The 21,244-nt window shown below is 46.3% G+C and overlaps 1 protein-coding gene across 1 annotated transcript in view; it reads right to left on the bottom strand.

Annotated features, from left to right (window-relative positions):
- Positions 1-6,805: 6,805 nt before the first annotated feature.
- Positions 6,806-21,244, bottom strand: part of LOC138258108 (nicotinamide N-methyltransferase-like) — a 39,484-nt gene continuing 25,045 nt past the window's right edge. The window contains exon 3 of the mRNA XM_069205918.1: positions 6,806-7,477. Within this exon, the coding sequence (XP_069062019.1) occupies positions 7,042-7,477 (436 nt within the window). The 3' untranslated portion in view covers positions 6,806-7,041. The remainder of the gene's footprint in view (positions 7,478-21,244) is intronic.

Below are 21,244 nucleotides of genomic sequence, written 5' to 3'. Positions count from 1 at the left end.
GGGACTGTAAGAAAACAGTCAGGGTGTCCAAGATACCCCACCCCAAGACCCTGAAAAGTAGGAGTAAAGTACACCTACTACCCTAATAGGACACAGTAGTCATGATAGGGGGATTCTGCAAGAACCACAAACACCAGCAAAGCAATGAAGATGGATTCCTGGACCTCAGGACCTGCAAGGCAAGGGGGCCAAGTCCAAGAGTCACGATAGTGTCCAGGGGGGGCAGGAGCCCGGGAAACCCCGGCTGAAGGTGTAAGGAAGCTGCCTCAGGATGGAGGAAGCTGAGGATTCTGCAACAACGAAAAGGACTAGGAACTTCTCCTTCAGGCGGAAGATGTCCCATGTCGTGCTGAAAGTTGCAGAAGTGTTCCCACGCAGAAATATCACAAACACTCCTTGCGTGCTGCAAAGGTCACAGTAGAGGTTTTTGGGTGCTGCTGGGGACCAGGAAGGACCAGGATGTCGCCCCTTGAAGGAGGAGACAGAGGGGGTGCTCAGCAACTCAGAGAGCCCCCACAGAAGCATGCAGCACCTGCAGAAGTACTGGATCAGGCACTTAGAAGATTTGTGAACTGGAGTCCACGCAGAGTCACAAAGAAGGGTCCAAAAACTTCAGATTTCAAATCAGCGAGTTGAGCAATGCAGGATGGAGTGCTGGGGACCCAGGCTAGGATGTGCACAAAGGAATCATTGGAAAAGAGCACAGAAGCCGGAGCAGCTGCAAATCACACAGTACACAGGTTTGCAGTCCAGTGTAGGGAGGCAAGGACTTACCTCCACCAACCTTCGACTGAAGGACCACTGGACTGTGCGGGTCACTTGGATATAGCTCCTGTGTTCCAGGGACCATGCTCGTCGAGATGAGAGGGGACCCAGAGCACTGGTGATGCAGAAGTTTGGTGCCTGCGTTAGCAGGGGGAAGACTTCGTCAACCCACAGGAGATTTCTTTGGGATTTCCAGTGTAGGGTGAAGGCAGACAGCCCTCAGAGCATGCACCACCAGGAAGCAGTCGAGAAAGCCGGCAGGATTAGGCGCTAAAATGTTGCTGGTGGTCATCTGCTACTGTGTTGCGGTTTCGCAAGGTTCCTGGAGCAGTCAGCGGTTGATCCTTGGCAGAAATCGAAGAGGGAAGTGCAGAGGAACTCTGGTGAGCTCTTGCATTTGTTATCTGAAGAATACCCCAGAGGAGACACACTAAATAGCCAGAAAAGGAGGTTTGGCTACCAAGAAAGGAGGATTGGCTACCAAGAGAGGTAAGAACTTATCAGAGGGGGTCTCTGACGTCACCTTCTGGCACTGGCCACTCAGAGCAGTCCAGTGTGCCCCCAACACCTCCGAATCCAAGATGGAAGAGGTCTGGGGCACACTGGAGGAGCTCTGGGCACCTCCCCTGGGAGGTACTGGTCAGGGGAGTGGTCACTCCCCTTTCCTTTGTCCATTTTTGCGCCAGTGCAGGGCTGGAGGATCCCTGAACCGGTGTAGACTGGCTTATGCAGAGATGGGCACCATCTGTGCCCATCAAAGCACTTCCAAAGGCTGGGGAGGCTACTCCTCCACAGCCCATCACACCTATTTCCATAGGGAGAGGGTGTCACACCCTCTCTCAGAGGAAATCCTTTGTTCTGCCTTCCTGGGACTGGGCTGCCCAGACCCCAGGGGGGCAGAAACCTGTCTGGGGGGTTGGCAGCAGCAGCAGCTGCAGTGCAAACCCTGGAAAGGCAGTTTGTCAGTACCTGGGTTTTGTGCTAGAGACCCAGGGGTTCATGGAATTGTCCCCCCAATACCAGAATGGTATTGGGGTTACAATTCCATGATCTTAGACATGTTACATGGCCATGTTCGGAGTTACCATTGTGACGCTATACATAGGTAGTGAACTATGTATAGTGCACTCGTGTAATGGTGTCCCCGCACTCACAAAGTCCGGGGAATTTTCCCTGAACGATGTGGGGGCACCTTGGCTAGTGCCAGGGTGCCCACACACTAAGTAACTTGGCACCCAACCTTCACCAAGTGAGGGTTAGACATATAGGTGACTTATAAGTTACTTATGTGCAGTGATAAATGGCTGTGAAATAACGTGGACGTTATTTCACTCAGACTGTGTGAGAAAGTAGCCTCTTTCTAGCCTTCTTACCCCCACTTTTGGCCTGTTTGTTAGTATATGTCATGGTGTTTTCACTGTCTCACTGGGATCCTGCTAGCCAGGGCCCAGTGCTCATAGTGAAAACCCTATGTTGTCAGTATGTTTGTTATGTGTCACTGGGACCCTGCTAGCCAGGACCCCAGTGCTCAAAAGTTTGTGGCCTATATGTATGTGTTCCCTGTGTGATGCCTAACTGTCTCACTAAGGCTCTGCTAACCAGAACCTCAGTGCTTATGCTCTCTCTGCTTTACAAATTGTCACTAACAGGCTAGTGACCAATTTCACCAATTCACATTGGCATACTGGTACACCCACATAATTCCCCAGTATATGGTACTGAGGCACCCAGGGTATTGGGGTTCCAGGAGATTTCTATGGGCTGCAGCATTTCTTTTGCCACCCATAGGGAGATCTGACCATTCTTACACAGGCCTGCCAGTGCAGCCTGAGTGAAATAATGTCCACGTTATTTCACAGCCATTTACCACTGCACTTAAGTAACTTATAATTCACCTATATGTCTAACCTTCACCTGGTGAAGGTTGGGTGCAAAGTTACTTAGTGTGTGAGCACCCTGGCACTAGCCAAGGTGCCCCCACATTGTTCAGGGCAAATTCCCTGGACTTTGTGAGTGCGGGGACACCATTACACGCGTGCACTATACATAGGTCATGGCCATGTAACATGTCTAAGATCATGGAATTCTCACCCCAATACCATTCTGGTATTGGGGGGACAATTCCATGATCCCCCGGGTCTCTAGCACAAAACCTGGCTACTGCCAAACTGCCTTTTCAGGGTTTGCACTGCAGCTGCTGCCAACCCCTCAGACAGGTTTCTGCACCCCTAGGGTCCAGGCAGCCCTCACCCAGGAAGGCAGAAAAAAGGATTTCCTCTGAGAGAGGGTGTGACACCCTCTCCCTTTGGAAATAGGTGTGAAGGCTGGGGAGGAGTAGCCTCCCCCAGCCTCTGGAAATGCTTTGATGGGCACAGATGCTGCCCATCTCTGCATAAAGCCAGTCTACACCAGTTCAGGGATGCCCCAGCCCTGCTCTGGCGTGAAACTGGACAAAGGAAAGGGGAGTGACCACTCCCCTGACCTGCACCTCCCCTGGGAGTTGCCCAGAGCTCCTCCAGTGTGCCCCAGACCTCTGCCATCTTGGAAACAGAGGTGTTGCTGGCACACTCGACTGCTCTGAGTGACCAGTGCCAGCAGGTGACGTCGGAGACTCCTTCTGATAGGCTCTTACCTTTCTTACTAGCCTATCCTCCTTCCGAGGTGGCCAAACCTCCTTTTCTGGCTATTTAGGGTCTCTGCTTTGGGGAATTCTTCAGATACCGAATGCAAGAGTTCACCAGAGTTCCTCTGCATCTCCCTCTTCACCTTCTGCCAAAGGATCGACCGATGACTGCTCAGGACGCCTGCAAAACCGCAACAAAGTAGCAAAGACGACTACTGCAACCTTGTATCGCTTCATCCTGCTGGATTTCTCTACTGTTTCCAAGTGGTGCATGCTCTGGGGGTAGCCTGCCTCCTTCTTGCACCAGGAGCTCTGAAGAAATCTCCCGTAGGTTGATGGAATCTTCCCCCTGCAACCGCAGGCAACAAAAGACTGCATCACCAGTCCTCTGGGTTCCATCTTAGCACGACGAGCGTGGTCCCTGGAACTCAGCAACTCTGTCCAAGTGACTCCCACAGTCCAGTGACTCTTCAGTCCAAGTTTGGTGGAGGTAAGTCCTTGCCTCCCCACGCTAGACTGCGTTGCTGGGTACCGCGTGATCTGCAGCTGCTCCAGCTCCTGTGCACTCTTCCAGGATTTCCTTTGTGCACAACTAAGCCTGGGTCCCCGTCACTCTAACCTGCAGTACACAACCTTCTGAGTTGTCCTCCGGCGCCGTGGGACTCCTTTTTCTGACTTCGGGTGGACTCCTGTTCACTCCTCTTCTAAGTGCCTGACCTGGTACTTCTGTAGGTGCTGCCTGCTTTTGTGAGGGCTTCCTGACTTGCTGGGCGCCCCCTCTGTCTCCTCATCCAAGTGGCGACATCCTGGTCCCTCCTGGGCCACAGCAGCATCCAAAAACCCTAAACGCAACCCTTGCAGCTAGCAAGGCTTGTTTGCGGTCTTTCTGCATGGGAACACCTCTGCAAGTTTGTTCACGACGAGGAACATCCATCCTCCAAAGGGGAAGTTCCTAGTCCTCTTCGTTCTTGCAGAACACAAAGCTTCTTCCATCCGGTGGCAGCTTCTTTGCACCCTCAGCTGGCATTTCCTGGGCATCTGCCCTCTCGCGACACTGTCGCGACTCTTCGACTTGGTCCCCTTCTCTTACAGGTACTCAGGTCCAGAAATCCACTGTTGTTGCTTTGCTGGTGTTGGTTTTCCTTGCAGAATCCCCCTATCACGACTGCTGTGCTCTTTGGGGGTTGTAGGTGCACTTTACACCTACCTTACAGGGTCTTGGGGTGGGCTATTTTTCTAACCGTCACTGTTTTCTTACAGTCCCAGCGACCCTCTACAAGCTCACATGGTTTGGGTCCATTCGTGGTTCGCATTCCACTTTTGGAGTATATGGTTTGTGTTGCCCCTATACCTATGTGCTCCTATTGCAATCTATTGTAACTTTACACTGCTTGCATTACTTCCTTTTGCTATTTACTGCATATTTTTGGTATTGTGTACATATATCTTGTGTATATTTGGCATCCTCAAACTGAGGGTACTCACTGAGATACTTTTGGCATATTGTCATAAAAATAAAGTACCTTTATTTTTAGTATATCTGTGTATTGCGTTTTCTTATGATATTGTGCATATGACACCAGTGGTATAGTAGGAGCTTTGCATGTCTCCTAGTTCAGCCTAAGCTGCTCTGCTATAGCTACCCTCTATCAGCCTAAGCTGCTAGAAACACTTCTTCTACACTAATAATGGATAACTGGACGTGGCACAAGGTGTAAGTACCTCTGGTACCCACTACAAGCCAGGCCAGCCTCCTACGGGCTGCAGTGGCAGTCCTGTGTAAGAATTGTCTGAGCTCCCTATGGGTGGCAAAAGAAATGCTGCAGCCCATAGGGATCTCCTGGAACCCCATTACCCTGGGTACCTAGGTACCATATACAAGGGAATTATAAGGGTGTTCCAGTGTGCCAATGAGAATTGGTAAAATTAGTCACTAGCCTGCAATGACAATTTTAAAAGCAGAGAGAGCATAAACACTGAGGTTCTGGTTAGCAAGCCTCAGTGATACAGTTAGGCACCACACAGGGAACACATATAGGCCCCAAACGTATGAGCACTGGGGTCCTGGCTAGCAGGATCCCAGTGACACATAACAAACACACTGACAACATAGGGTTTTCACTATGAGCATTGGGCCCTGGTAAGCAGGATCCCAGTGAGACAGTGAAAACACCCTGACATATACTCACAAACAGGCCAAAAGTGGGGGTAACAAGGCTAGAAAGAGGCTACCTTCCTACAATTGTCAACAGGGTCAACGCAGTGGGACAGCATCCAAGAACAAGGGATGACATCAGGAAGAGGTGGAACGACCTACGGGGGAAGGTGCATTCTGTGGTCTCCAGACACCAGATTGCTGTACAGAGGACTGGCGGTGGACCCCCACCTCCTCCCACACAGCTAACAACATGGGAGGAGCAGGTCTTGGCAATACTGCATCCTGAAGGCCTCGCAGGAGTAGCAGGAGGACTAGACTCTGGTGAGGCAAATCTTTACTATCTTATCCCCCCAACCCTACCTGCATGCCATCACATACTCCGACCCTCACCCTCACCCCCATCAGTCCAACACCTCACATATGCCCCACTATCACAACCCACCCATCCCAATACCAAGCCCTGCATGCAACACCAAAGCATGGATACCCATCACCAAAGCATGTCCACTACAGATACCCACACAGACCCCAAACCAAATATCACACAAGGACCAAGCCAAGAATGCAAGCACTGGGGTACAGGGTCACTCACCCATCACACACGATGGCACACACAGATGCAATAATCATGCCTTTACACCCCTGCAGGATCCCTACCCAAGGATCTGAAGTACACGGGCTGGTCATCACCTTGACCAGCCCCCATGAACTTCCAGCACTTATTCCTCCCTGAACAAAGAGCCTGCAGGGTACAACCAGTGTCCAGTGAGCTTTAAGTGCAGGATGTGGCCCCACCCTCAGTGTGGCCATTGGTGTCACTTTGTTCCTAATATGTATGATGAGAAGATCTGAAGTACATAGGCTGGCCATCACCTTTTGGGAGCAGCAATCTTTGATTAGACTGAGTTTGCTCTAGAAGCAGAATGCACTCAAATGTAATTATCAATTGGCTGACTCTTGAGATCATCCTCCGAACACTCCTTCCTTTCTAATAACTTCAAAGTCTTATGTTTGAAAATAAATAATTTCAATATGTACCATTGACTGAAGCAGAATAAACTAAAATGTTATTTTCAGAGATGAATAATGTGTATTTCTGAACTACTGACACATTTACCCTGAGATCTAGGCACTAGTCCAGTCAGGCCTCTGGGCTTTGACTGTAGTGGTCTGCACGAGCGTCCAGATCCTTGGGGTTTAGAAGTAAAAACAAAAGAACAGGAATCAGAAGTTCTTGAAAAGAAAGTCATGTCCAGGAGTCAGGAAGACTTCATTGTTTATTGATTGTATTTATCAACCAACTACTCACTTACAATTTTATTCACTATTGTTAATCAACATTTTAACAACATTTCACTATAATATTGAAGAAATCATTATGAATGTAATGAAAATACATTATGAGAAAATGGGAATGAAAGTAATTTGATGCTCATCGGAGCTTACATTTTCATCAGTTTGCTTCCTGGCAGTTTATTCTTTAGCTACTGGAAGTTTAAATTTCTCTTACTTTCCGTGCTTTTAAAACGGCAAAATATTGAAAATCTGCTACATCAAACAAACTTTGTGTTTTCCGAGGATAAATATGATCTTCCTCAATGACATACCCAGCCCCCTTGAGAGCATCCTTCAGAAAACCCTCCTCCAAGCAGAAAATGGGAAACCTGAAGTCTCCGCACATAAAAAAAGTTGCACAGAATTTTGTAATCATTAGCAGGTGTCCTCCGGGCTTTACGAGGGAGGACACATTTTTCAGAGCTTCGCAGTAGGACTTCTTGTTGGTGACAAAGTGCTCCAAACAGTGCACGAGGAGCAGACAGTCAGCCTGGGGATGGATGACGGGAGACAGCGGGTTCCTGCTGGTGACGTCACACTCGAGAACTGTTCTGATTTTTTTTCGTAACATCTGTTCCACCTCAGGCAAAGTTTCACTGAAACAAAAAGATACAAATTGGTTAATATGCTTTTAATTGTTGACTGACAGGTGAATAATGTGCTTTTAATTGTTGACTGACATGTTTTGTAATGTAAAGATAACCAACTTCATAGCTGTTTTAGAAATGTATAAGCGTTCTCAGGATGGCCGCCCCCAGGGCCTGTACTGGGCACTCTCTGGCTCACACTTGTCTGGAGCAATGGGGATCACTGTTTTTTTTTTTTAACAAGAAGCAGATTCAGACGTCATTGCATTTCTGCTTTCCTTGGATTCCTTTTAAACATGCTGGATTCAGTTTTGCTTTTTGGAATTAGTGGTTTGCTTGACATCAAAGAGCGTTCTGTGCGTAGGCAATGCGAAAAGATCCATAGTTTCTAAGATATGGTCATTGCCAGATACATTTACAGTAAACCTTCCATCCACATCACACAATCAAAACCACTGTGTGTGACAAGTCATCTCCCTCACCAACAAAAAACATCCCTGCATCTCAACTCCCTCAACCATGCAAGGAACAGCGATATCTACAAATATATCAACATCCACAGAGCGCACACTTCCGCCTGAGAGTCAAGACCCAACCCACAGCAGGTCCCACAGAGATTCCTTATTCATACTCATACATTACAAGACTGGTGTCCTTCTGCCCTGGCACTGGAATGCATCCCTTTAACCTCATCCCATTCCCAATATCCTCCACTGACTTCCAAGGCAATCCTCCTCAAATGTCTTACACACAAATGCTGCTGGGCTGAAAAAAACACCTTGAGATTGTGCAGTGTTGCATCACAGGGAAAGGACAGAAGTGTGCACACAGTACAACACAGTGCATTCCTTTCCTTTTCCCTTGTGCTTGCACTGTTTAGCAACCTAGCACCAACGCAGGCCCCCTTACACCACCACGCAAGGGTGCCTGTGCTGTGGGTAGCAGTGTTTCTGTGCAGGAAGGACACCTTCCTGCGCAAAAGCAATCCTTAGAGTCATTTTCCTTTTTCAATGTGTGGAGCAAAAGTAAAAACTAGGATAAATACAAACATGTCTCCTCATTGTGCCTGTTCTGGGGAGGTGTACTGTTTAGATGCATCCCCAGTTTACAAGTTCTTGTAAATCTGTGAATGCGTCAAAATCCATGGATGTTGCCTGGGAATACCCACGCAACACCCATGGAAAAGCCTCCCTGGCACGGAGTAATGTAAGGCAGTGATTTGCACTGCATTACTCGAGATTTATGAAGCTACGCAAAGCGGTTTTGCGTGACTTCATAAATATCACTTAAGGTTTGCGACGATCTTGCACCACAATGTGTGGTTCAAGAGCCACGCAAAGAGGGTCATACATATAGCCCCTTGCCCTCAAATAAAACCTTAACATTTTATTCCTAACAGAAACCTGGTTAAATGCCTCCTAGGTTTATTGATATTAGTGATAGAATATAATATAGTGTCCATAAAAACGAGAAACAAAATATCAAGACAGTAAGTGCAAATATATATATATATATATATATATATATATATATATATATATATATACACACACACATTGTTAGACATATATATAGTTAGACCTGGCAGCCTTTGGGTGGTCAATCCCCCAACGTTTTGCCTGCCTGCCTCCCTCCACTTTTCTGACATTGTTGTTGCTGGTTTTAGGACTCTGCGCACTTTACCACTGCTAACCAGTGCTAAAGTACATATGCTGTCTCCCTTCAAACATAGTAACATTGGCTCATACCCAATTTGCCTATTTAATTTACTTGTAAGTCCCTAGTAAAGTGCACTACATGTGACCAGGGTCTGTTGATTAAATGCTTCTAGTGGGCCTGCAGCACTGATTATGACATTCACATAAGTAGCCCCATAACCATGTCTCAGGCCTGCCATTGCAAGGTCTTTGTGTGCAGTTTCTCTGCCACTTCAACTTGGCATTTAAAAGTACTTAACAAACCTTAAGCTCCCCTTTTTCTACATATCTCACCCCTAAGGTAACCCATAGGGAAGGGTGCTATGTAGGTGAAAGGCAGGACATATACATGTGTGTTTCATAAGTTCTGGTAGTGGAAAACTCCTAAATTCATTTTCCACTGGTGTGAGGCCTGCTCCTTTCATAGGCTAGCATTAGGTCTGTCCTCATATACATTTTGAGTGGTAGATCCTGATCAGAAAGAGGTACACAGGTCATGTTTAGTATGGCCAGAATCATAATAGAACATCCTGCTTATTGGTGAGGTTGGATTTTATATTACTATTTTAGAAATGCCACTTTTAGAAAGTGAGCATTTCTCTGCACTTAAAATCTATCTGTGCCTTACAGCCTGTCTCCAATCAATGCCTGGGCTGGGCTGGTTGGCAGCTCCCTTGTTCATTTCACCCAGACATCCACAAACACAGGATACTCAGTTACACCTGCACTAATCTGTATACTGAATAGGTCTTCCTGGGATAGAAGGGTGGAGGGCCTGACACTTACATTTCAAAGGCTGGTGGCCTGCCCTCACACAATAGACTGCCAAACCCACTACTGGGACCATGGCAGACAGAACTGTAGGAGGCTTGCCTGGTGTGTGGTGGGTACCTATGGTACTTACACCTTATACCAGGTATCCCTTATTAGTGTATGCAGTATCTAGAAGCCAGGCAGCTGTGGATGAGCAGCCAAGGCTTATCTAGGAGACATGCAAAGCTCAAGCAATACCACTGTAGTCACACTTAGTACTCACACACATGAAAGAAAACACTCAGTGTTACAAAAACAAAGGTACTTTATTTTGATGACACAACTGTCAAAAATACAACAAAGACTATGCTCCCTAAGGAGGTAAGTAATACACAAATTATATACAGTAGTTGTAGTGGGTACCCTAGGTACGTACACCTTATACCGGGTCCAGTTTTCCCTTATTAGTGAAAAGTAGTCAGTGTTCTAGCAACTTAGGCTGTCTAGAGGTAGCTGTAGCAGAGCAGCTTAGGCTGATCTAGGAGACATGCAAAGCTCCTGCAATACCATTATAGTTACACAGTACTTAAACACAATAAAAGACAATACTCAGTGTTACCAAAAATAAAGGTACTTTATTTTAGTGACACAAGGCCAAAAATATCTTAGAGTCCATTCTTCTTCTGGAGGTAAGTATTATACACAATATATACACTAGAGACCAAAATCAGGTAGGTAAACAGACATTAAATAGTGCAAACAGTAGGAAATACAAGAGAATGCAATAGGCCTAAGGGCAACACAAACCATATACTAAGAAAGTGTAATGCGAATCACAAATTCCCCCTAGCTAAGTGTAGTGTGTAGAGGGGTGCTTGGAGTGTAAGAAAACACCAAAGGAAAGTAAAATACCCCACTCCAGAGCCCATGAAAGTAGGAGTAAAGTACTGCAAGTTTCCTTAGGACACAATACAAGTCGTGATTAGAGTTATTGCAAGAACCAGGCAAGACTGCAAACAACAATCGGTGGATTCCTGGACCTGAAGACCTGCAAAGGAAGGAGACCAAGTCCAGAGCTGGTTTGGCACTACTGGGGTTCCACGGTGGAGCCCCCAGGATGCAGGGGCTTGACCCCTAATTCCAAATTTGGAATGGGGGGACAATTCCATGAATTTAGACACCTTACATGGCCATATTCGGAGTTACCATTGTGAAGCTACATATAGGTATTGTTCTACATGTAGTGCACGCGTGTAATGGTATCCCGCACTCATGAAGTCCAGGGAATTGGCCCTGAATTATGTGGGGGCACGTTTGCTAGTGCAAGGGTGCCCTCACACTTAGTAACTTTGCACCTAGCTTTCAGTAAATGAAGGTTAGACATCTAGGTGACTCATAAGTTACTTAAGTGCAGTGAAAATGGCTGTGAAATAGTGTGTGCACTATTTCACGCAAGCTGCAGTGGCAGTCCTGTGAAAGGGTTTGTCTGAGCTCCTAATGGGTGGCAAAAGAAATGCTGCAGTCCATAAGGATCTCCTGGAACCAAATGCCCTGGGTACCTAGGTACCATATAGTAGGGACTTATAAGGGGGGTCCAGTGTGCTAATTGGAATTGGTAAATGAAGTCACTAAACTATAGTGACTAATTTGGAAGCAGAGAGAGCATAAGTACTGGACTTCTGGTTAGCAGAACTTCAGTGACACATTTAATCACTACTGACAACACACACATAGGCCACAAACTATGAGTACTGGGGACCTGGCTAGCAGGATCCCAGTGAGACAGGCAAAACACACTGCCAAATAGGTTTACAAACTATGAGCACTGGGGTACTGGCTAGCAGGATCCCAGTGAGACAGTACAAACATACTGACAAACACTCACAAACATGCCAAAAATGGGGGTAACCATGCTAGAAAGAGGCTACTTTCTCATACTAGTATGCAGAAATAAGCATAAGAGCAGTTAGAAAACAGTGCAATTAGTGAAAATCTCAATAGTTAGAGATGGGCCTAGGGGATCACAAACCATATACTAAGAAAGTGGAATGCGAAAGTCGGTCTCCCACCTAGGCAAGTGTAGTGTGTAGGGATGAGCTGGGAGTACTAGAAAAGCCCAAAGGTAAGTACCAGAACCCACCCCAGCGACCGGGAAAGCAGGAGTAAATCACAGTAGCTTTCCCAGAACACACACAGAAATGAGAAGAAGAATTATGCAAAACCCAGAAGAGACTGCAAGACACCAACAGTGGATTCCTGGACAAGAAGACCTACAATCCACTTTTGGATCGACATAACGCCTGTGACTTCATTCCGCACGGCCAGGATTTCCATACATCATCCCTGGGCGTCAAAAGAATCCCACATCGTAGTGAGGACCCAAGACTGCATGCCGGAAATCGATGCAAAACCCCTTGCGGCGTGGGGATAAATGACGCATCGTCTGTGCTGCGTCAGAAAATCCGATGCAAACCTTATTTTTCCAATCATCTCCTCCTCTGCGGTCTCCGTGCATGTAATTTTTACGCAAACCATGTACTTTGTACACACAAGAGACAACTGTTGATTTTTAAGATTTAAGAATCTTCTTAACACTGCATACGTGATATTTCAACTTGTGCTTATTGAATCTTTACTGTTTTGACCTTAAATTAACGAGATAAATATCATATATTTTTCTAAACCTTTGTGGTGTATTTTTGTGGCTTTCTCACTGTGTTATTGCATGATTTATTGCACAAAAACTTTACACATTGCATTCTAAGTTAAGCCTGACTGCTCAGTGCCAACTACCAGAGAGTGGACACAGGATAATTTGGATTGTGTGTGACTTACCCTGACTAGGACTGTGGTCCCTACTTGGACAGAGGTGAATACCTCTGCCAACTAGAGACCCCATTTCTAACATGAATATACATAAATATATATATATATATATATATATATGTATGTATATATATATTTTCCCCTGTCACACCCTGCAGGGTTCAATGGGTGTAAGTCACAATTCCTGGCTGCTGGCCAGGCCCTGCAGAAACCCCTGCCGCGCTGGGACCAACCCCCACCACAAACAGCCAAAGGCTGGCAAGGCGGTGGTTGGTTAATATCAAGTAATTAAAATCACTTATCATTAAAAAAACGATAGAACTTCACTGTAAAAAACAAAGGTTACAGGGATGTTATATTTAGGAAATAGAATTTTAAAAAACATAGAAATTCACTGAAAAAACAAAGGGTACTGGGATGCTATAGTTAGGTTTTGAATTTACACGCACAAAACTACAGAAATTCATCAGTTATATTTATCTAAAGTAACTATAACTCATGCCCCAAGGTAACTATGACTCGCACCCTCACCATGCACTGCTAATTACCCCACATATTGCAACACTCATGTCATCTTTGATAACATTATTGATAATATTAATGAATTATTTGCAGTAAAACTATTGAGGAGAAAACTGTGCATGGTTGCGTAGATAGTTATAGATAGGAAAACCATTTTTTGTTTTGTCAATAACTTTGGCACAGCTTAACACATTTTTGCAAAATTTTCAAAACTTATACTTTAGCTGGTTCAATTGCTGCCTTGAAAATCTTGGGGTGGTCCGTCAAAAACGCATTTTCCCCATGCATTTTCCCATAGGGATTTTGAACATGACTACAGCCCGAACTGGTGGAAGGAATTACACCAAATTTGGTAGAAAGCTAGCTCTTCATCCATAAAGCGTGTTTTTTGTGATTTGTTTTAAATCGATTTAGTAGTTTTTGAGATATTAGAGTTTTAAAAATATAGATGTCTAGGGACACAGAACCTCTGTGGATACAACTGTCCCTGTGCAGACATTTGATTAGCTGCCAATACTTCAACAAAGAAGTGTTGACAACCATTTTGGGACTCAGCTTCAAAAAAGCATTTTTTTTAAAAAAGAAATCTCAGAAAAATTCACAGATGGTTTCCCACACTTTTCCTTTTCTTGCCCCTGGGTGGGCGAGGTCCCGTGGGTAATGGGGAGTAAAAAAGGAGGGGTGCATTGGGCACCCCCTCCTGGGCTTATATTAGCACCGGGCACTACCACCTCCCCAGGGCACTGTGAAATGAGTGTTCCGGGAGCCGTGCAGCCTCTCGTGCCCCAGGGACCACCACCTCCCCGGGGCACAACAGAAATTTGTAATAGGGGAGGCCTGTACAGTCTCTTCCAGCAGTACCAGGGATCACCACCCCCCCATTGCTAAATTAAAGGTTGGAGGGGGATGCAGCCCCCCCTCTTGGAGCCAATAATGACCCTTGAGATCACCACCCCCAAAGGACCAGCCCCTGCTATGTCTCGGGGTGCCCACCGCCAGGACATAGGTATTTTTTTTTTACTTGGCGGGAGCTTTGACAGCTCCCACCAAGCCAGAGCAAACACTCCGGTTTAAGCGGGGCAGAGCTGTCAAAGTGCTTTTGCATGCTGGAAGTGAAGGTTTCATCTCTTTCCTTGCCCACAGAGATGCAGGCAGGAAAAGAGATGAAACCATTGCTCTTACACACAGGGAGCTGTATGTTTAGCAGCTCCCTGTATGCAAGAGCAATGCTGTCTCCCACAGGAGGCTGGGAGCCAGGTGGGGCCACTGGGGCCTTGAGTCTCCCCAAGTGGTCTTATTGCATTCTGTGTGCCCTGGGGGGCATCCAGGAGACATGACTGGACAGCACGGCCCTCTTCCCCTCTAGACCATGGTTTTGCCTGTGGGAAAGTCATCCTTTTTGCCCTGATCACCCTCCAAACTCTTGGACAGTTACTGGTTGTTACTATCTCTGACTGTGCCCTGGGCAATGCTAACCAGTCCCAGGGCCAGTGCTCTGTTCAAAATGGTATGCATATTAGGCATAATTACAATTGGTTCTGACGACCTATGTTTAAGTCCCTAGTATATGGTAAGGTATGCAGGTTAATGGACTCCGGGATAGATAGGGCCACCCGGGTGCACTGCTGTGGTCCCTGGTGTCATTGTAAAGGCAAGCCTTCCTTGTTGGCTGCTGTTAAGTTAAAATTAGCCCCAAATTCGACTTTAAAATTAAAAGTACTTCTAAAGTCTCAAACTACCCTATTTATGCAGACCCCTGGGTCTGCCATAGGTACCCCCCAGTAGGGCGCAGTGTAATAATCGGCAGGGACCTTACAAAAAATGTTCTATGAGCCCTGGTGAGGGAAAAACAGCCACATTTGTTTTTCCTATATGTAGTCAATAGGCTCCATAGGCTAACAATTTGGAGACTTTATTTTATTTAAAGTCTTATTTTCCATAGAGATCAGCTAAATATAGCACGTTTGGTACCAAATGAAATGTTATAATAAATCTAACAAATTGCCAATGTTGAATTTCATATAACTAATCCAGTGAAACAGTTTCAGAACTCTTTCTGAAAGTTACCCAATTCAGCCCTGAAGTTCCCTTTCCTGATTGATCAGACTCAGGCAGCCTAAGCCAGGCTCCCTTAATGGTGAATAAAGTAGCCTGGGCTGAGACAAAGGAAGTATTTGGTGGGCGGGGAACTGCTGCAGCAGGTGACAGAGCAGGATGGGGGAAGATTGGCCAAAAGAGGGAAAGCCACATGAGACAGAAAATGGACCTCCCCCATTTCCTACTCCCTATTCCCCCAGCCAAAGAGGACCCCCACTAATTAGATTAGGAGAGGGGTTGTAGGAGGTGTGTTAGGGAAACTTGACCAAATCAGTGGGTGGGCTTAACCAGATTTAACCTTCAAGGAGAGATTTTCTCCATGTTGCGCATAAGTTTGCCTCGGCAGACCTCTTAACATTTTTTAACAGTCACGATGTAATTGCCCTTCAGGAAACCTGGGCTGAGCACAGCTGTCCACTGCCAGGGTTCTTAGAAATATGGAAATCTGCCCATAGAACGAGCAAGAATGGCCGCGCCAAGGGTGGTCTGGCCATTTACGTGACCGTTAAACTGGATGGGAGCATACTGCCTCTGGTTTGGGAGGATAACTGGATCCAGGGGATTGTCATAAGGAATGGGCCTGCGCAGCAGACGCTCATAATAATGTTTATATTGCCCCCGGAACCGAGGGTAAAATGGGCAGGTTGTCTCGACTAATGCAGATTGTAGCCAATTTAGTTGGGGGCTACCCATGTGCCAGTTATCTTATAACCGGTGATTTCAACACAAACCTGTTTCAGGATACAATGGAGGCTCTTGAGGGTCCAGATTGTGGTAACTGCCAGTTAATTCCCAAACAATCAAGGGCCCCGGGTTGTCTGCACTGCCCGTTGGGAGAGTACTTAGTAATGCATCTTAACAGTATGGGCTTTAAAGTTTTGAATGGTTGTTTACGTGATGATGCCCCCCCACGGTAGACAAGATCCGATGGTCGATCTCGTTCCTACTTAGATTACACCATCTGTAACATTGAACTGTGTCCCCTCATTGAAAGGTTTCTGATTTCCCCACGGAGTGAGAGCGACCATTGTCCACAAATTGTATTTATTAAATCAAGATTCCCTGTTCATGATGTCATGCGGGCCGTGGGTGGTGGCGTTTGATTCGAATCACTAAAGCACATAAAATGAAATGCTTCTATTGGCGGCACAGTATTGATTGAATGTATTAATTTTTTTAATTCTGAGGGATCGGGTTGTGTGTCCCCGATTAAGTCATGGGTTAAACTTTCTTGCCTTTTATGGTCAAAGTTCCACCAATCCGCGTGCAATTGTGCCCCACCTACGCCTTTTGTTGTCTCCAAGGAAACCAAGAATTTAAAGAAAGCACGGAATAGGCTAGCGAGGGCAATCAGGAAAACCCCAGATTCTGAGTGTTTATTCATTGAATATAAACAACTGAGGAAAGATTATAGGAAGGCTGTTTATGACGACTATCAGACCTATCTCAGTCAGTTTTAAGCACAAGTAAAAATTCAAACTCCTCGAAATTTTGGTCCCTTATTAATAACCTAAATAGTAATCAAACGGGCACAGGCGTTGTTGACATTTTAGAAGGAGCGTGGGAGTTTACTTGACCACCCATTTTTCCGACAGCGAGCAGGATTGGGAATTTTTGGATGAGGGCACTTATAGTCCTACTCCTGCTTTGTTTAAAACTGGTCCCTCATTCACAGGGTCTCTAATCCCCTTGCAGGGAGTAAGGGAGCCCTTCCAATTACACCCCCCCATATTATCTTGAGGGCTAAGCAATTTGGAGCCCCCGGTCCTAATGGTCTTCCACAGGCACCATTCAAACAGGACCCTCTCCTTTGGGCCAATCATTTTGCACATTTATTCAAACACTGCCTCTTAACTTCAACAATACCTGAGTTCTGGCGTGGTGCCATCCTTCACCCTTTATATAAAAATGGCTCAAGGTCAGATCCTGCCAATTTTAGGATGATAGCCCTGCTGGAAAATGAGGCTAAGTTCTATGCCAGCCTCTTGCTCCAGGATCTTTGTGCCTGGGTTGAATCGAAGGCCTTAATTCCCATAGTCCAAATGGGGTTCTCTGCTGGCTCAGGCACTACAACAAATTTATTAGCACTTTCTATTTTGATTGACAGAGTGATCTCATCAGGCTTATTGAATTGCAGTTTTGTGGACTTCAAGGCAGCATTCGATCGGATCCTTGTAGTGCCCTATGGGCCAAATTACAAAGCTGGGGCATCCCCCCAGTACTCTTGGGTGCTATTATAGAACTCCATACTAACACCTGGGTACGTATTAAGCTCGGTGACGGGTGCTTCCTATCTAGGAGAATTCCTACCACCCGTGGTGTGAAACAGGGTTGTGTACTTGCTCCTCTTCTTTTTAACCTGTTTGTTGCAGATTTGTCAACATCTCTTGACGCCGTCAACTCTTATCCAACTAAGATTGGTGGCCTCAGGCTTAGTCACCTGCTTTACGCCGATGATCCTGCTTTGTTCAGCTATACTAAGATCGGCCTTCAACGGTTGCTTAACCAACTTGAGACGTACACTTCCGCAAATCAACTAGAAGTTAACCTGTTTAAAACTAAAGTGGTCCCCTTTGGAAGGGAAAAAACATTTGGGTTTCAGCTGGTACTATAAGAACCGTAAACTTGTCTCCAACCACTCCTACAAATATCTGGGGATACATTTTTACTCCAGGGGTAGTTTTGTTAAACATAAGAAGGAAATTGAACTTAAAGCTGTGGCTTTGCTGGTGGCCTTTCCAAATTAGCTAAAGTTTTAAAGGGGCCATCCCTTCTTCCCCTAATGGAAGTCGTGAGGGCAAAGATCGCCCCTTCATTGGCCTATGGTCAAGAAATTGGGCAAAGGCTCTTGCCTATTAAATAGGTTGGTTAATAAAATCTATAAGAGAGTCTTTCATGTTCCGCACCTGGCTTCACCCGCGCAGTTACGGTTGGAGTTCGGGCTTCCAGATTTGGTGGCAGTTGACACGGGTGCTTTCTTGAAGTTGTGTTATAAACTGCGTCAGGCCTCTGACGGCCACCTGGAGGAAGTCCTGTGGCAAGAAATGAATGAGTTGAAACCGAAGTGCACCTATTCCCAATTTTTGGTTGAATGTAAACTGCGATTGGATGCCGGTGATCTTTGGGAAAGCAATCCCTCCTACTCCTTGTTTAAATCAGAGATTAAAGGGCTTATTCAACTGTATTCTTATCACTCTGACTGTTCCATTCTTGTCCATCGGAAGCATGCCTGGGCAGTAATTGGCTCCTTTAAGCCAGGTATGTCCTCCAGTTTTTTCTCTTGCACATACGGTTTTGGTTAAAAAAGGCCATTTTGACCCTACGGATGGGTGATTGTTTTTTTTAAAAACATCTGCCCCAATGGCAGCTACTCCCCGGCAACAGTGTGACATGTAGAGGCTGCAGCAACGCGGAGGAAACCATTGAGCAGGTGGTTTGCCTGTGTCCAGCTTTATTAACCTCTTGGGTGCCTTGGACGAGATGATCTCGTCCAAGGCTACAGTTCCCCTGTGCCTTGGACGAGATCATCTCGTCCATGGCACAGGGGAACTTGGGGGCGCGCTAGCGCGCCCCCCGTGCAGCTCCCTTCCACCCCCGACCCCCCCCACCACCCCCTGTGACGTCAGCGCGCGCGCTGATGTGTCACAGGGGCCTCCCTCGTCGCGCTGGAAGCTCTGCTTCCAGCGCGATTGAAAAAGAAATGCAAAAGCATTTCTTTTTCAATCACTTGGGAGGCCCGGAGGGGCTTCAAAGGGAAGGAAAAGTATTTCCTTCCCTTTGAAGTCCCTCCGAGGGTTTCAAAAGCCGGATTGCTTGCAATCCGGCTTTTGAAACCCCACTAGACACCAGGGATTTTTTTTTTTTCTTTGAAATTGACAAAAGGGAGCGACCCCTTGGGCAAGGGTCGCTCCCAGGGGGGGCATTTTTTTTAAAAGGCCTTTATGCACCAGGGACCATTTTTTGTTGTTGTTTTTTTCATTTTTTTTTATTGAGGTGGGGAGCGACCCCTTAGGCAAGGGTCGCTCCCCTTGGGGGAAAATTATATTTTGGCCATTTCTGCCCCCCTTGGGGGCAGATTGGCCTATTTTGATGAGGCCAATCTGCCCCCAAGGGGGGTAGAAACCACTAGACACCAGGGATTTTTTATTTTTTATTGTTATTGACAAAAGTGAGCGACCCCTTGGGCAAGGGTCGCTCCCAGGGGGGGCATATTTTCGGGAAGGCCTTTTCTGCCCCCCCTTTTGAGGTTTGCAAAGGTTTGCAAAGGATTCTGGGTAACAGAACCTGGTCCGAGCCACGCAAGTCACCCCTCCTTGGATTCCCCTAGGTCTCCAGTTTTCAGAAATGCACAGGTTTGGTAGGTTTCCCTAGGTGCCGGCTGAGCTAGAGGCCAAAATCTACAGGTAGGCACTTCGCAAAAAACACCTCTGTTTTTTTCCAAAATTTAGGATGTGTCCACGTTGCGCTTTGGGGTGTTTCCTGTCGCCGGCGCTAGGCCTACCCATGCAAGTGAGGTATCATTTTTATCGGGAGACTTGGGGGAATGCTGGGTGGAAGGAAATTTGTAGCTCCTCTCAGATTCCAGAACTTTCTGCCACAGAAATGTGAGGGACATGTGTTTTTTTAGCCAAATGTTGAGGTTTGCAAAGGATTCTGGGCAACAGAACCTGGTCCGAGCCCCGCAAGTCACCCCTCCTTGGATTCCCCTAGGTCTCTAGTTTTCAGAAATGCACAGGTTTGGTAGGTTTCCCTAGGTGCCGGCTGAGCTAGAGGCCAAAATCTACAGGTAGGCACTTCGCAAAAAACACCTCTGTTTTTTTCCACAATTTAGGATGTGTCCACGTTGCGCTTTGGGGTGTTTCCTGTCGCCGGCGCTAGGCCTACCCACGCAAGTGAGGTATCATTTTTATCGGGAGACTTGGGGGAACGCTGGGTGGAAGGAAATTTGTAGCTCCTCTCAGATTCCAGAACTTTCTGCCACAGAAATGTGAGGGACATGTGTTTTTTTAGCCAAATGTTGAGGTTTGCAAAGGATTCTGGGTAACAGAACCTGGTCCGAGCCCCGCAAGTCACCCCTCCTTGGATTCCCCTAGGTCTCTAGTTTTCAGAAATGCACAGGTTTGGTAGGCTTCCCTAGGTGCCGGCTGAGCTAGAGGCCAAAATCTACAGGTAGGCACTTCGCAAAAAACACCTCTGTTTTCTCCCAAAATTGTCGATGTGTCCACGTTGCGCTTTGGGGCGTTTCCTGTCGCGGGCGCTAGGCCTACCCACGCAAGTGAGGTATCATTTTTATCGGGAGACTTAGGGGAACATAGATTAGCAAAACAAGTGCTATTGCCCCTTGTCTTTCTCTACATTTTTTCCTTCCAAATATAGGAGAGTGTGTAAAAAAGACATCTATTTGAGAAATTCCCTATAATTCACATGCTTGTATGGTCACCCCGGAATTCAGAGATGTGCAAATAACCACTGCTCCTCAGCACCTTATCTTGTGCCCTTTTTGGAAATGCAAAGGTTTTCTTGATAGCAATTTTTTACTCTTTATATTTCAGCAAATGAATTGCTGTATACCCGGTATAGAATGAAAACGCACTGCAGGGTGCAGCTCATTTATTGGCTCTGGGTTCCTCGGGTTCTTGATGAACCTACAAGCCCTATATATCCCCGCAACCAGAGGAGTCGAGCAGACGTAACGGTATATTGCTTTCCATAATCTGACATTGCAGGGAAAAGTTACAGAGTAAAACATAGAGAAAAATTGATGTGTTTTTCACCTCAATTTCAATATTATTCTTTTTCAGCTGTTATTTTCTGTAGGAAACCCTTGTAGGATCTACACAAATGACCCCTTGCTGAATTCAGAATTTTGTCTACTTTTCAG

Source organism: Pleurodeles waltl, chromosome 2_1, assembly GCF_031143425.1.
Source record: "Pleurodeles waltl isolate 20211129_DDA chromosome 2_1, aPleWal1.hap1.20221129, whole genome shotgun sequence".
NCBI classification, from domain to species: domain Eukaryota; kingdom Metazoa; phylum Chordata; class Amphibia; order Caudata; family Salamandridae; genus Pleurodeles; species Pleurodeles waltl.
The sequence above is the reverse complement of the archived record's forward strand: the minus strand, read 5'-3'. Positions and strand labels throughout refer to the sequence as shown.